The 17,375-nt window shown below is 43.7% G+C and overlaps 1 protein-coding gene across 2 annotated transcripts in view; it reads left to right on the top strand.

Moving 5' to 3' along the window:
• Window positions 1-249: 249 nt before the first annotated feature.
• Window positions 250-17,375, top strand: part of EHMT1 (euchromatic histone lysine methyltransferase 1) — a 102,126-nt gene continuing 85,000 nt past the window's right edge. The window contains exons 1-2 of one of the 2 annotated variants that reach the window (XM_073640309.1): window positions 274-323; window positions 13,882-14,095. Coding sequence is in view for 1 of the 2 variants with exons in the window: in XM_073640302.1 (XP_073496403.1) it covers window positions 303-323 (21 nt within the window). In the remaining variant the exon portion in view is untranslated. Of the gene's footprint in view, window positions 324-13,881; window positions 14,096-17,375 lie in introns of both variants that reach the window. The other variant, XM_073640302.1, reaches the window with a different exon arrangement.

Here is a 17,375-nt window from a genome sequence, read left to right as displayed (position 1 = left end):
TCTGAGGTAAATTAGGTGACACAACGTTACTACACAGGAGGAACCACAATGAATGAATAAAAGCCGACCATTTCCCACAGGTGCAAAAAAAAATGCGGGAAACGCACCGTGGTGAGAGGAAGGGGGGCCACAGAGCCGCCATGTTAGGTCACAGGGCCACCATATTGATCGCGGCCTAGGACGTGTAGCACGCATGCGCCGGATCCTTACATTCCCCTCAGTTCCCCCGGGTTTGTAACACGGAGTGGGCGGGGCGATGTCGTCACAGGCTGCGGGGCGGGGCTACGCTCGGGGTCGGAGCCATGGCCACACTGGATGCTGAGGTGAGGAGGATGATGGCGGCAGTGGTGGCGGCGGCGGGAGGGCGCGGACGCCGTGCGTGAGGGTGCGGGGGGCTTATGTCTGCTGGGGCTTGTGCGGGGTGTAGGTGGTGGTCGGTGCGGAGAGGAGGGGACACAAGCGGCTGTTGTTATTCCATGTGTGCTCCATTATTATACCTGTGCACTCCCTATTGCCTTCCCCCTGCCATCCTGCCCCCTTTTAGTTCCCACTTTTTAGTTCCCTTATTGGACCCTCCATCATTCACCATTTTTGTTGAAGTCGCTGCCTGAATCCGCCTGGTGACGGCGCTGTTCAGGCATTTCACCTCTTTTCTTGCCCAGTGGAAGACGTCGGATGGCGGCTACCAAGGCAGCGTCGCCTAGCGGATTTATCGGGGGTCTCGTCTATGGGCCGTAAAGTTGGGGTTCACTCTTATTGTTTCCGTCTGGGTAACTTGCGTCGCCCCTTTTGGGGTCGTAGGTGACTTTTCGGTGCCGGCGCCGACACATTGTAACTACGCCGCTGCTCTGGATGACTGACGTGATGTGTTTTTTACGGATTTTTGGTCATTATTGCCCCATAGAAGTCAATGATACGTTGTGCTGTGATGCGCTAAGATGGCGCCAGCAGGGCTTACTCACATTTGAAGGGGCGAGGGGTCGGCTCTATTTATAAAGGGGGTTTAGTCTTATGATCTCCCTTCAGGTAACTCTTTGCCCCTTAGGAGTCGTCGGTGACTTTCCCAACACATTGTAACAATATTATGAGAGGCCCCTATGATCGGAAGTGTTTGTAATCCCCGCAGTAGTCACCAGTTGAAAAAGTTTTGTAACTTTCTAACATATTTTGACCCTGCAGACGGCACTGGAGAAAGATGTGCCGGGCCTTCAAGGAAGCGAGCGCTTTTTAATTAATTTTGTGCGTTTTTCAGGGACTTGGGTAGCCTGACTGATGATGAATTTGCTGGCCCCCACTTTTCAAAAGTTGCAAAATGTTTGCACAATTTTGAGTTGCTCAGAAAATATTGCGTCAGGTCAAACAGTTTTACGCTGAAATTCTGGCACCCAACTGCTAAATCTGTCCCCTTCATGTATTAATTTCCCAGTTTTCCAGATCTCTGCTTGTTGTCAGTGTAAGAAAACATTCATCAATTACATCCAAACTTGTCCAACCCAATTGGGTTATTAGTTCTTCACAAGTCGGGCCGTCACGGTCCAAGCTTGGGTTTAATAAGTCGAATTCTGCCGCCTGGTATATGCCTATAAGGCCGTTGTGAGACCCGTGGGTCATTTTCCACAGATGTCTGATTTTAGCCAAACCTCTCTGTTACAGTGTAACGAGCCCTCTCCTGTGAAAATCGATGTGATCGGGACTGTTTTCAATAAATATTGGGTTTGCTTAAACTAAATTAAAAGTCTGTGTGGCTTTCAGGCCCTACCTTGGATATAACTGGCATGTGGCTTATTTCTCACAGATTTGGCATGGAAAAGCCAGTTGGGTTTTATCTCCTACATATCCACGGCAGGAATCTGGAAAAAGAAAAACATAATTGCCCCAATTCATTATTTGTGGGGATTTTTTTCTTTTATGTCCCTTTTCTTCTTTCATGTCAAGTGGTGTTCGTATACATTTTTTGTTTTGCTCCAAATTCTTCAAAACGACGCACAATTTTTATGCAAAATCCAAAATAGTCTAAGAATAATAGGCTGCACAAAAATGTTACAAATTTTGCCCAAATAATTTCTGGCATACAAAGAATCACTCCTGGTGGGGGGAGGAGAACATTTGTGCAAAAGTTTTGCAACTTTTTTTTAAAGTTGTGCTTAACCAATCAGCGGAAAGCATCTGGAAAAGCCTCATTGACGTAAAACTCAAGTCATAAGGTTAACTAAACAGCAAAAGACAACACAAAACAAAAAGGCGCGGATCCTTTGAATTTGGCATTTATTAGTCATTTATTGAGAATTGTACACTCTAAAATAATAGTGAAAACACAATGATGAATCTTTCCTGATGGGTGAGGATGGCCGTAGACTTTCTAGCATCTAACAGCAAAGCAGAGCTGTGATCATGAAAATCGTTGAGATGTTAAATCCCTCAAGAAGGTTAGAAAGTCACAGAACTTTTATGCGATAATTTCATGAAATTCCTTTTCGCTTGCACCGTACGCGCTCATGCTGCAAATCATCAGCGGACATTTTGTATGTAGCCCAAGGCTAAGGCCACGGCCCACTATCAGTATTTTTTCTCAGGAGTGGGAGCCAAAACCAGGAGTGGGTGATAAATGCAGAAGTGTTGACGAGTTTCCATTAGGCTGTGTGCCCTCTGCATTTTTTAAGCGTTTCCGCAGCGGCAATTCCGCCGCAGAAGCGCTTAAAAAACGCTTGGTAGAAGGTCTGAAATGTTCCCCAATGATAATCCGCATGTGCTGTGCACAAGCTGCGGAAAGTTCCGCTGCGGATTATCATTGCGGAAAAATCCGCAGCACTACCAATTATTTTGCATAATCGCGGCGTTTTCGCCACCATTGACTTGCATTGAGTTGCATAATATCCGCATGACTACACGTGCACATGCGGATATTAAGCGATTCAATGTGCGGATGCTATCCGGGTCAGGAGAAGAGGAGACTCTCCTCCGGACCCGGGTACCATAGAACCTGTAAAAAAAATAAATAAATAAAATAATAATTTAAAATTAAAAAAACACATTATACTCACCTTCTGATATCCCCCGGTCTTCTATCCGGTACGTCTTGGCTCCCCGGTGGTGTAAAAGGACCTTCCATTACGTCATTTAGTCATGCGACAGGTCACGCGACCGCTGACGTCGGCGGCCGCGTGACCTGTCGCATGACTAAATGACGTAATGGAAGGTCCTTTTACACCACCGGGAAGATCGGATGCATCAGATAAGGAGACCGGGGGCCATCAGAAGGGGAGTATAATGTTTTTTTGTTTTTTTTTTACCATTTTTATTCTTTTTTTTTAACTTAAGTTGGTCACACTATACACTGTGTTCCAAATTATTATGCAAATAATATTTTCTCAGATTTTCCCAAATTACCTATATGAATTGCAGTCATTGTAATTTTCCAGTCAAATAACTATTAGAGTACAATTGAAAGGTTTTTGTACAAACTGCCTATGATAACAGTATATGCTATGGGCATAAAAAGGGACAAACTTATGGTGTGGCACCCATGCTTCCCTGACCTCAACCCCATTGAGAACCTCTGGAGCATCATCAAAAGGAGTGTCTATGATGGCGGGAGGCAGTTCACATCTAAGCAACAGCTCTGGGAGGGTATTCTGTCCTCATGCAAAACAATTGAAGCAGAAACCATCCAAAACCTGACAAATTCAATGGAAGAGAGAGTTCAGAAGCTCCTTTCGAACAAGCGGTCCTATGTGCAAATGTAACATCACCTAGAATAAAGTTTTGAGTTGAAAACTGTTTGATTTCAGTTTGTAATAACCTGCTAATGCTTATAATTTCAAAAATGACCATTTTTTTGTTCTTTATTAAAATGAAAAGGTTGAAAACTCTGCTGTGCATAACAATTTGGAACATGCAGTTTGAGTTTTTTATTTTTTTTTAAAATATACTGTTATCATAGGCAGTTTGTACAAAAACCTTTCAATTGTACTCTAATAGTTATTTGACTGGAAAATTACAATGACTGCAATTCATATAGATAATTTGGGAAAATCTGAGAAAATATTATTTGAATAATAATTTGGAACAGAGTGTATAAAATCCATGCCGTTTACATGGATTTATATAGTGTGACCAAGTTGTCAAGCACTTTCCAAGTGATGCTAAAAAATCGCTTGGAAAGCGCTTGATAACCCGCATGCAAAATCGCATGTGCAAAATGCGTGAAAAACGCTTGTCCCTGGCTGAAAAAAACGCATGTACAATCCGCATGCGTTTTTTCTGCCAGGGAGATGCAGAAACGCTCAGGAAAAATCCGGAGCATTTCTGCATCGTGGGTACATAGCCTTATACTTTTCCTCTGATTGTTCCACTCCTGATTTCAGCTTACAAATACTGATGTAAAATATTTACCAAATACTGATTTGTGTGAATGTGGCCTTAGAGTAAGTTCACACGTAGCATTTTTACAGTACCATCAAACTGAATAAGATTTCAAAAATCTTATGCAGGTGCTTGATTTTTTTATCTGGTGTTTTTTAAATCCGCAGCATGTTAGTGTTTTCACAAATTCTAATGAATGGGGTGTAACTCGGGGGGTGAACCGTACATATTGCGCTCAGTTTTTTTGGGGGGGCTGCATGTGAACTCTTCATGTACGACTTATCACATAGTGGGTTCCCTTGTGAAAGTAGCCTAAGGCTATGTGCCCACGTTGCAGAAATGCTCCGGATTTTTCCTGAGCGTTTCTGCATCTCCCTGGCAGAAAAAACGCATGCGGATTGTACATGCGTTTTCCTGCTAGGGACATGCGGATGTGAAGCGTTCTTCACATTCATTTCCGCATGCGGGTTGACAAGCGCTTTTTTAGTATCACTTGCAAAGTGCTTGACAACTTGGTCACACTATATAAATCCATGCAACCGGCCTAAGGCTGTGTGCCCACGATGCGTTTTTTAAGTGTTTCCGCAGTGGCAAAAACCGCTGCAGAGACGCTTAAAAAAACGCATGGTAGAAGGCCCGCCATGTCCCCCAATGATAATCCGCACGTGCTGTGCACATGCTGCGGAAATTTCCGCTGCGGATTATCGTGGCGGGAAAAAACGCAGCACTACCAATTATTTTGCGGAAGTGCTGCGCTTTCGCCGCCATTGACTTGCATTGGAACCCATAATATCCGCATCACTGCATATGTAGATGCGCATTCCATGCGTTTCAATGTGCAGATGGTACCTGGGTCTAGAGGACAGGAGACTCTCCTCCGGACCCGGGTACCATAGAACCTGTAAAAAAAAAAAGAGTAAAATAAAAAATAAATATGATACTTCTGATGGCCCCCAGTCTCCTTGTCTTCACTTGCCGGCAGCTCGCGATGGACTGAAGGACCTGCGCTAACGTCATAGTCATGTGACGGGTCATGCGACACTGACGTCGGCAGGTCCTTCAGTGTACCGCGATCTGCCGGCAAGGGAGAACGGAGCGAAGCAAGACTGCGGGGGCCATTGGAGGGTAAGTATAGATTTTTTTTTTTTTTTTTAAACTTTCTTTATGGTCACACTATATAAATCCATGCCTGTTGCATGGATTTATATAGTGTGACCCAAGTTGTCAAGCACTTTCCAGGTGATGCTAAAATCGCTTGGAAAGCGCTTGACAACCCGCATGCAGAAATGCATATGAAGAACGCTTCACATCCGCGTGTCCCTGGCAGGAAAACGCATGTACAATCCGCATGTACAATCCACATGCGTTTTTTCTGCCAGGGGAGATGCAGAAACGCTCGGGAAAAATCCTGAGCATTTCTGCATCGTGGGCACATAGCCTAAGGGTTCTTTCACTCGAGCAGATTATCGCTTAAATGCTAGATGACAACGAGCAAACGGTGTCAGAGAAGTGTTTATACAGGACGAGAATCGTGAAAGAAATTGTTGAACTGTGTTCACACAAGACAGATTATCTGAAGTGTATTTGCAGTCATTGTTCAGATCCCATACGTGATACTATTAATCTCCCAATACATGAATTCGTAACGTATTGTACAATCATTTCTGTTGATACAAAGAAGATTGAAGCAATTTTTGTATTTCCTCTTATCCTGATTATGTATCCAATCCATCTGCTACTGAACTGTTTATTTCCTTGGAACACAATCAGCCATGTTTAGGACTTGAATTTCCTTTCCTCCTTTTTGCCATTGACCGAGCGAACAATCTCCCCTTTACATTAGTCTTCTAAAGTGGACGGAATTTTTTTTTTTTGCTAAACGATTTCATGAACGAATGTCTGTTGACACATGGTTCAGTCACTCGTCCTGTTCACATTACATAAGTAGCGTGAACAGGGGGTCGCTGCCTTTAGTATCTGACGGGAGTTGTAAATGCAGCTTGAGGCCGGGACTACACCATGAAGACCCCACTATACTGCTACCCAAATATCAGCGTAGTGCAACGGACTGCGGTCACATTGCGCCCCTGCAACGTACCACGACAAGTCGCTAAAAGTATAAACCAGCTGGATTATTTGCAACTTGTTTGTCGCAGAAACTTCAAGTTTCATGGAAATCAAGGGTGTTAACGACTGTGTGTGGCTATATGGCTGTGAAAAAGGCATGACTTAATAGGCTACCTGTCCTTTTTAAGTTGGGGCGACACAGTTCACAAAGCCAAAGAGCGCAGCATAATGCAGGTGAAAAAAAAGTTTGCTTTGTGACCTGCAAGGTACCGTGACAATTAGAGGTTGTCCGCTACTTTAACATTGATGACCTATCTTTAAGACAGTAGTCATCAATATCTGATTGGCAGGGGTGCCAGGTGCCGCACCCCCACTGATCAGACATTAATGACAGGTCATCAAGGTTAAAGTAATAGACATTGAACGCAAGTTTGCGTCACGGTCAGGAAAGGGTTTCCACAAAATGATGTCAATTTAAATCATGGCGGTCATACGGGCACAGAAGCTGTGCCTGCACGATCACCGTTGGGAGCTTGGCTTAAGTGAAAGCCTAGCTTTGGCTTTCACTGCCTGGAGTGGTGCTCGCACCGACCGGGACATTTAACCTCCTAAATGCCGCGATTGATATCGATCGCAGCATTTCAAAGCAGGGTTGTGGAGTCGGAGTTGGTGTCCATTTTCGTGGAGTCGGTATAAAATGGACTATATCTATAAAATGGATATATAATAAATTAGGTACAGTAGTTCAATGCAGTTTGTGGGGAATATTTTTTCATAAGAATTTGGGAAAGTTATGAAAAGTCCTATAAATGTCTGTCCTATTCCCGATCTAAGGGTCCAGACTTTTAGCGGAGATGAATCTGTGCTACCGTAAATTTATCACTTAAACATGAGCCATGTATGAGGGAGTCAGTCGTGGAAATTGAGGAGTCGGAGGTTTGGCTTACCGACTCCACAGCCCTGTTTAGAAGGTAGGGAGGGGGCTCCCTCTCCCGTCCGAACGGCACCCCCACAATGGCCCCATTGTTGGCATGGCTACTTGAGGTTGTCATGACAACATCCGGGTCACCCAACTACTTCAAGCCTGTTAGACCATACCAGGAGCATGGTCTAAGAGGCTTCTGTCAGTGTAGCACTGACATGTATCATGCACTGCAATGCATTATGTTAGCGATCACAGTGAAAAAAGTTAAAGTCCCATAGGGACTTAGTAAATAAAAAAGTAAAAATATAAAATAAAAAATCATTAAATAAATTATAAAAATATAAAGGTATATTTATGTTAAAAAAATACACCTATTTGGTATCGATGCGTCTGGAATGACCCGACCTATAAAACTGTGAACGGCATAAAAAAATAAATAAAACCAATTCTTCACCTGCTGCTGATTTTGTTCATTCTGGCTCCCAAAGTTCACAGTATGGCTCGACTCAGATCTATCCTGCGCTCTGCACTGAGCTCTTACACCAGGGTTTCCGTGTAAATCTCTGAAATACATGATTCAGACAGAAACCCCTGTCAGAAGGTGTGCATAAAAGCGCGGTCCGCCACAGTTTTGTTCACTCCTGAAAGGGACAACCCTGACTAGAGGCCAGATGGAGTCCAGAGTAACTGTGCTGCCTCATTAGTGAATGGATTCCCCTGGGGTTTCATCTTAATCATGTTATTTGGACATTTAGATGGAAACCCCAATGTAAGTGCTCAGCGTAGAGCACAGGATAAATGTGATCCCAAATGTTATGTAAAAACCTTCCCAATAAAGGCTTCAAATCAATCCACAAAAAAAACAAGTCCCCACTCAGGTCTGTCATCTATTAACGGAAATATAGGGGGCTTCCACGTTACTGGTAGTACAAAGGCTCTGGAAAAGCGTTATGATTCCTCGATCCCCAAAACAAATCAGTGAATTCTGCCTCCCAAATCCTTAGTGTCCATTACAGGTACGCCAATGTCCTTAATGTGGGTCTAAGGCAACATTTTTGCAGGGAAAATGTTATTTTATTTTCATGGCTCAATGTTGTAATATTCTGTGAAGCACTTGTGGGGTCAAGGTGCTCACCACACCTCTAGATAAGTTCCCTGAGGGGTCTAGTTTCCAGAATGGGGTCACTTGTGGGTGGTTTCCACTGTTTAGGCACATCAGGGGCTCTCCAAATACGACATGGTGTCCGCTATAGATTCCAGCCACTTTTGCACTCCAAAAATCTAATGGTGCGCCTTATTCTCCAAGCCCTGCTATCCGCCAAAACAGTAGTTTTCCACCATATGTAGGGTATCTGTGTACTCAGTAGAAATTGCGCAATAAATTGTGCAGTCCATTTTCTCCTGTTTTGGGGCTGCATCAACATTTTTGTGGGAAAAAGTAAAATGTTAATTTTTTTCCTTCCACATTGCCTTAATCCCTGTTAAGCATCTGAAGGGTTAATAAACTTCTAGAATGTGGTTGTGAGCACTTTGAGAGCCGCAGTTTTTAAAATGGTCTCACTTTTGGGTATTTTCTGTAAACACCGATAAATCATTAGGCCAAAAAAAGAGAGACAATGAATAACACCAAATTAGGGCAAAAAAATGAATACATAGCCCAGGTAAGAATTTGCCAAAACTTTAATAAAGTTATATAAAGGTAAATACACACAATAATAAAATCAAAGACACACCACAGAAGGAAAAGGATGGAGAATCTGGACCCCAATCGTATATGAGGTAATATATCCTACTAATAGTTCCCCCAGGTAGACACGTGACCACTAATATAACATTAAAGGGCATAAAATGTAAGGCAGCAAAAAATGTGAAATATAAAGAGATGACTGAAAATTACCAAAATGTTTTTTTATCAAAATATATAAATATATACAAATGGCAAGTGAAGTATAGCTTAGTAGAATAAATAAATATATATGGTATAAAATAACACCACCAAATTATGCATATATATACACATAGAGCTGCATACATAGATGACAGTGTCAATAAAAAACAGCCCCTAACAGTATCATTAAAGAAGTAACCATAATTACCCACGGGAAGAAATCAAAGGTCCAGATCCCCACCACACACCCGACGCGCTTTTCGCATAGGAAATGCTTCGTCCAGGGTATTTTCTGTCAAATAGTCCCCTCAAAGTCACTCGAAATGTGATGTAGTCCCTACAAAAAAAATTGTTGGAAAATTGCTGATCAAATGTTAACCCTTCTAACTTCCTAACAAAAAGATTGTTTAAAAAATGCTGCACATGTAAAGTAGACATATGGGAAATGTTACTTATTAACTATATTGTGTGATATAACTATCTGGTTTAAGGGCACAAAAATAAAAAGTTTGGAAATTGCTAAATTTTCAACATTTTGTCAAAATTCAGTTTTTTTCACAAACAAGCACAAGTCATATCCAAGAAATTTTAGCACTATCATGAAGTACAATATGTGACGAAAAAACATTCTCAGAATCAGCGGGATCCGTTAAAGCGTTCCAGTAAATGCAAAAAATATCGACCTAAATTTACCACTTCAATAAAGTACAATGTGTCACTAAATAACATTCTCAGAATCACTGGGATCCGTTGAAGCGTTACTACCTCAGAAAGTGACACTGATCACTGCCGGTAGTAAAATTTGGCCTGGTCAGGAAGGTGAAAACAGGCTCGGGGGTGAAGGGGTTAAAGTAGCACTCCTCCGCCTCCTCCCATCAAAATTTTTATCCTCTTAATATATTGCAATCATTATGTACACAGCACTGTGTAGTTACTATTGCTCATTTTGCCCCCCCCCCCCCCCCCACTTCACTGAAACTAGAAGGTACTGCTACCACTGCCAACAGGTCACATAAAATCAAACTGGTTTCAACTTTTGAGGACTTGTCTTTGTCGTAGGTACCTTGCAGGTTGAAATTGAGCCCATTCACGTTCATTATACTGCGATGTAGTGCCTGCATAGAGGCGTCCTGTAGCCTTCGGTTACATGCAGAATCCATATATGTGTAGGGCCGGGTTCACACCTGTGTTTGGAAGTTCCATTAGTTTTGTTTTAGGAACGGAAGTGGATATATGCATTGCTGATGTAAATGGAAGATGCGTCCCATTAATTATTTTGCGTTTGTTTTTACAATGGGGTACAAAAAGTTCAGCATGCTGCGTTCTTCTGTGGAGGCATAACTGAGTCCAGAGGGAGCACAATAATCCGATTTAGTCACCAATTGTCTGTTCCTAACACAAAGGAGACTCACACAATTCCAAAACTTACTATACTCACTGGTAAAGAAGACAAAGCAAATGGTTGTGACTTCAAAGCCCAAAATGGCTGTGTTTCTGAGGTTGACAATCATTTGAAAACCACGTTGTCCTGTGGTGAGTCTGCATCACGGCCGTACCCATAAGCTGCGAGCAATTGTGCTGCACAACCAAGGTCTGAAGTCGCAGGATGGATTGTGAGTCGCACAGCAGCAGCGCATTGTGCAAAATGGTTAGGAATGCTGGGACTTGTAGTGTAACAGCTGGAGAGCCACACTTTTTACTGCTCATGTGAAAGAAAAGAATGGGGTCGGCATGTTGTGCAAATAGACCGGGTCCTGCATCCGATCGGGTGCGTCAGTAATCTGTGCCCACTGGACGGCAGGTCTTTGAAACCATTATGTTGAATGAAGATGGGTGAGTACTACTGGGGTATGGACATCCGGATAGGAATCCCCAAAAATATCTATTGACCTAGCACGCTTCCTCCCTTGATTGACCTCTGCCCTGTCTCCAGTAACCTTCACTGGAGAGTTGTTATTCATGTCAGAAGAGGCGATGTTGGAGCGCTCACTGCATGCATGTCAAAGTCAGACCCGCGGACCAATTCTGGCTATCTGGTAACTCCCCTTCATGTATAATAATCTCTGGAGGCAGAAGTATCTTCCAGGCAGCGTCCTCCCCATAGCCTGGAAGACATCATTTTTATAAAGTGATAAGAGGATTTCTCCACCACAAGGCATCTGATATGAGGCATTCAGTGATCATTCTCCTCAGCAGTAACCTGTATGCCCATATTAATAGGTTAGATAGTGTAAACGTGAATGGTGACTGATTCCCACTAAATAACCACAAATGGACATGAATGACCTGGGAAGGGTATGTTATCTAATCCAAAAAGGCCTGAAGGGGCAAAGCCCCATTAGGAATGACCCCTCTCTAGCAGGTCAATAAAACTTAGCTTTTATTGTACTTTATTAAAATAGTTGTTTTATGGAGTAATGAATCATAATGACTCCTAATTTGCCGTAAATAGATTTGATTATTCGATATGTTTATAATCTAAAATATTTATAGCAAATTAGGATTGCCATTTTTAGGGTGCTTTCACATTGTGTTCAGGCACCCGTTCGTCGGTCCTGTTGGCGCTTACGTCCGAAACACCCCCCCCCCCTGCAAAACGTGCTTCAGACGTATATGCCGACGGGCCATAGACTATAATGGTGCCGACAGAGCGAATGTGCACTGCTGTGCATCATCATCAGGCGTACCCACCCAAAAATGATCATCAACAGAGCATGTGTTCCCTCTGTTGGCACCATTATAGTCTGACCCGTCGGCGTATACGTCTGAAGCCTGTTTTGCCGGAAATACTCACATGCGGAGCTGGCTGTCTTCTGATAGTGGCCAAGGCTTGGTACTACACATCCGCGTCCTATTCAAATCAACAGGAGGCGAATGTGTAGTACCCTGAGGCGACCACTTTTAGCCGCCGCCACTGAGAACAGTAAACAGCTGATCAGCGGGGGTGCCGGGTGTCACAACCCCACCGATCAGACATTGATGACCGATACTAAGGATAGGTCATCAATGCTAAAGTAGTGGACAACCTCTTTAAGAAATATCACGGTTGACCCCCGACTTTGTCTAAGTTTGAGTTTGACACCCCTGGTAGAGGGTCTGTGATTCAGGGCCTGCATGTTTTGGCTAGGAGAGTCTGCCTCTTATGGCCAAGCTCGTGTCCTCTTAGATGTCCCAATAGGCTAAACAGCGTGCCGTGAACTTGGGGGCGACCGTTGTGGCTTTTTGACTGTAACCCTTTGTATGCAGATGAACATAGATGCCATAAAGCCTATGTGGCTGCGATCTCATTAGCAGTCGGGTTGCATTACGACAGATGTCATTACAGCGTGGAGTGTGAGAAATCCTCGCCGAAAGCTGCGGATTGGCTCATAGGTAAGGATTGGATTACAGTCCATTTCAGCAAAACAGGTTAACCCTTTCATCGACATCCCCCTATGAAAAGTTTCCGGTGTGGAAATGGATACCTGGCAACCAGTGGGTTAAAGTCGTCCCATCTCCTGGGAACCTCCAGACAATTAGAGTCTAATAAGATGGTAATGGTGAGATTAATCGACCCCCGGGAGACGCGCGTCTCGCTGGGAATCTGGGCCTGTCGAGATATCCTGCAGGCGTCTGGTCCTGATGGAGATGACTGGGAGAAGAGATAAGCGGCGGGGACTGAGATTGGCCGCACTCGGGTGGTCCCGTCTATCACCGGAGCGCAGTGCCACCTTCCTTTATCGGTGTACACCCCTCACATGTGGAACTAAAGCGGCATTTGTAGAAACGTGAGCAAGTATAGAGGCTTCAGATGTGGCCCGTGGCTGGCTGCCAGGACACAGGGGGCATTTCTGTAGTGTTCTTCTGGGAGCCCCCTCCTCCTGAGCACTATATCATTATCATAGGTCTTGAGGGTCTTGTTATGTTAATGGTTGGGTGGTTCACCTCTTGGGAGCCTCTACAGAGCCATACCTTTACCCTGGAGGAGCTTAGGTGTCCATAGATATCAGTAGATGCCCAGCTGGGCCTGTGTTTTTTTTGTTTTTTTGCAGAGGTGATCCAAGTCCAAATGAGGGAGTTGGGGACTCTAAGCAACAGGCAAGTTCGGGATCAGTATTGTGCCAAGCACTCAGCTACTTGGAGCAATTAAAAAGCATTACATTCTCAGCTAAAAAGTGCAACAACATAAAAAAATACATATAGAAATTAATAAAAAGCAACATAGTATTATAAAACTTAACTATAAACCATAATAATTAGTGAAAAGCTACAAAAGTCATTAATTATAAATTAATACAAAGACACTTTTTAATAAAAAAAAAGTTTACTTTCTGTTGGGGGATTATCGTGTTTGTCCTCAGACCCTTGGATAGAAAATTCCTAATATTTGGAGCAGATAACGTATTGACCTTTCAGGAAGCTGAGAAAGCGGAGTGCCACCCACAGGTGAGATTTACTGAGGGTTAAGCAAGATTATTAATTTGAAATAGTTGCATAGTTTTTTTTTTTATTTCCAAATTTGTTGAACAGATGACACAAATGTAAAGGGGATTTTCTGCGTCTTAGGCCTCATTCAGACATAGTTTTTTCTCGTACGGATAGCGCTCGTATCTATGACAGTCCCTGGGGCTGTTAACATGTCTGATTTTTTTCTTCGTAGTGAGTGGTCTGTGTAAAATCACGGAGACGTGTGATATTGATCCGCGTGTCGGGTCACAACCAGCAATGCAAGTCTATGGGTCGGTGAAAAAATCTGGCAGAACTCAGATGCCATATTCAGGGACTGTCACATACGAGAAGGTGGAGAAACTTTTTATTTTGTCACGTACTAGAAAAACTGATGAAATGTGGATGAAAATCACTGATGAATCTGGGTATGTTTTTCTCTTATGTGGAAAAATCCCTACGTGTGAATGAGGCCTTATATTGTCGGTGTATGTATCATTGTACAGTGATTATATGTTGTAGATCTGTGACCAAGGAATCGCTCTTCTACAGTGAACGTAGTAACGGCACACGAGTATTCTGCAGCTCATGTCCTGCACTTTCACTGCACTTCCTGCGGGTGTCGCTGTTGCACAGATCTGTGGTTTTCCCCCCACATTATTTCTCCTCTCATAGTAAATACTATGTATACCTCACCCACATTTTCATCTCAACTTTGCATAAGTGGACATGTTCCAATTGCAAAAAAAAAAAATAGTGACTTGCTTTACTCCAGAATACACAGTCCTTCTATCTGATACGTATTTGCTTTTATTTTCTTTCTCTTTCCCCCCAACGGGGGTCTGCAAGAATTCTGGTATTTTTAGTAGCAAAATGAAAGCCACACTCTGCAATATAATTGCCAACAAAACTCCTGAAAAGGCTGACAGGCTCTGAATGTAAGTGTGAACAGCAGCCTGAGTGGAGCGACTTTCTATGTAACTAGTCAATTGCTATGTGCAAATTGCCTCTTCAGAGAGGAAGGGGTCTAGAACTCTAGCGCCACCTATTGGAAGCAGCAATCCTAAAAGTCAATATCAACCCTTGCTACATGACTTGGGGTAAAAGCTAAACCAGAATGTCAATTTGCAGACACATTGTTTCAGGGTGTTGCCCCTCATCAGTGCAAAGTATAAGATCTGGTTTGGCTGGGTGAGAGGCGTCTGACCAGGTATCTAAGGGGTAACATTAGTCATATACTAGTTATGCAATTGCCTAATGTCTACTGATCAAAGTTTGAGCTGCTGCATCATAAAATCCACTGCTCCCATCATCCCTTTATTGACGATAAATCTATTGTCTCATCTGATCGGATGATGTGGGGGTCGATACACGAGTTATTACTCATCTGGGTATCCCACTTCTCCGGCGGGTAAAGCCCTTTCTTACTATAGACCAGTCATCTTCAACCTGTGGCTCTCCAACTTTTGGAAAACTACAGCTCCTGACGTGCCCTCACAGTAGGTGGGTGACCGCAGTTTGGTGACCACTGCTGTACACTTGGGGTCAGCAATGTGCAGCACTCAAGCAGCTACAATTCCTAGCATGCCTGCGGCTGTCGGCTGCATGCTGAGAGTCGTAGTTCCACTACAGCCAGAGTACAGCAGGGCGCTGACATCTTACATGATTGATGCATGAGGTTAGTCACTGGTCAGTTCCTGCAGGGAGCGGATACTTAATAAATGTGAGGTACCATCATGAGAGGGAGCCAAGCGAGAAAGTGTGACCACCTTTAGGATTGGCCCTGCAGTAGCAGATGGCCCGACCCGTCCTCGATAACGGATTTTTTTTATCGGATGGACTTGAACGGGGATTTATCAGACATTTGATGAAAACTCAACCTTAATCTGGGAAAGCTGCATGCTCCATCTAAAATCATGGTGGTGATTATTTGGGCCACGTGCTGTAATGATCCCAAGCGTGTGTAAGGACGGGGCGGATATTGCCAGATTCGTAATCATTCGCACGATGTTCTGCAGATAACCGTGAACGGCGATTTCATGGCCTCTATTATAATCCTCCATTTATAATGTATAACTTGTGTCATTCGGTGAAGGGTGAGATGCCCATTTTTCGCAGTAAACCTTTGTATATTCCCCCAGTCCTGTCCCCTTTGTCGCCTTCCCCTGGTGTTTCTGTTATGAAGGGGACTGGAGCTAAGATTTTACGTGGAAATACTGCTTTTTTAATTTATTTCCGAAATTCCGTATTTATAAGTCTAGTAGATTTTTGGGGCTGCAGGTAAACACATAAGAGGTGTCTGGCAGCGGCTCTCTCCTATCTCCCCATTCCTATACAGTCAGGCGTTCATGTGTATTGGGGGAGGTGTCCGGAGGAACGGCTGTCGGCCAAAGAAGCCATCGGCCACCATCTGAGGTTACATAACCTGCTTTAGTTGTCACCCGCTCACAGTTCGAGGTTGAGTTTTTAATAACAGATTTTTTTTTCTCGTAAGAGATTTGGAAACTAATTGGGGGGAATTTATCAGATGTGCTGCCATTTTTTTGGTAAAAAAAAAATGTTGTAAGTCTTTCACAAGTCACATTTGTGACTTTTCGGTTTTGTGCTTTCCTTAGGCTTCCACCGATAAGTTATGTTATTTATCTAACAAAAAAGATGCACCAAATAGGTATTCCCAGTGGTGGGTGGAGAAATGTGTTTCTCCAATGTTTGTCTGGTTGTTGTTGTTTTTATTTTTACCTTTGTGGAAATCTTTAGACAAATCAATAAAAAAACATTTGATTTTTAAAAAATGGAGGTATTCCCAGAATCAAAAGTTATGATCCCATTCATAAAATAGGAGATAATCCACTGATTGCTGGGACCCCTGGTGATCCTGAGAATCGGTCTCTGCAGTGCGGAGGTGTCCATGCTTAACCTTACTTATTGGACGGCCAGACCTAGCCGAGACAGCCGAGCTCAGTACTCGATCTCCAGCAGTCCCATGGACAATAGCTGTGGCGGAGCTCAGTCCCATGGACAATAGCTGTGGCGGAGCTCAGTCCCATGGACAATGGCTGTGGCGGAGCTCAGTCCCATGGACAATGGCTGTGGCGGAGCTCAGTCCCATGGACAATGGCTGTGGCGGAGCTCAGTCCCATGGACAATGGCTGGGGCGGAGCTCAGTCCCATGGACAATGGCTGGGGCGGAGCTCAGTCCCATGGACAATGGCTGGGGCGGAGCTCAGTCCCATGGACAATGGCTGGGGCGGAGCTCAGTCCCATGGACAATGGCTGGGGCGGAGGTCGAGTGTTCACACCTCTCCTCCTTACACGATAGTAAGCGATCAGTAAGTTTCCTCCTATCTATAACTTTCTATCCCATAAAGAGCTGTGCTCTTCTTGATGAATTTGGCACATTGTACTCTACCGCCCTTTAGGTTAAGACGGATATATGAAATGCCATTCTTAGTAAATTCCCTCTAATGTCTTGGGGTGTGTTCACACAGGATGGGCACTTTGCCAATTTTTCCATCTGGATTTTTGCTTAGCTTATTACTGTAGCAGTAAAGTTGACTCCATGTGCTGCATAAAAAAAAAAATCCCCCAAAAATCCTTTGTGTAATCAAAACTGTGTGGAAACTGCCTGGTTAGCTTGCCATCGAGAGATCTGTGGAGGGGTTGTCAGGAATTGTTGAGTGTCGGGTCATGACTCGCTGATTTCTGGTG

Source organism: Phyllobates terribilis, unplaced genomic scaffold, assembly GCF_046119375.1.
Source record: "Phyllobates terribilis strain yellow unplaced genomic scaffold, ASM4611937v1 Scaffold_7__3_contigs__length_470593459, whole genome shotgun sequence".
NCBI classification, from domain to species: Eukaryota; Metazoa; Chordata; class Amphibia; order Anura; family Dendrobatidae; genus Phyllobates; species Phyllobates terribilis.
This window is presented reverse-complemented; position numbering and strand designations above follow the sequence as displayed.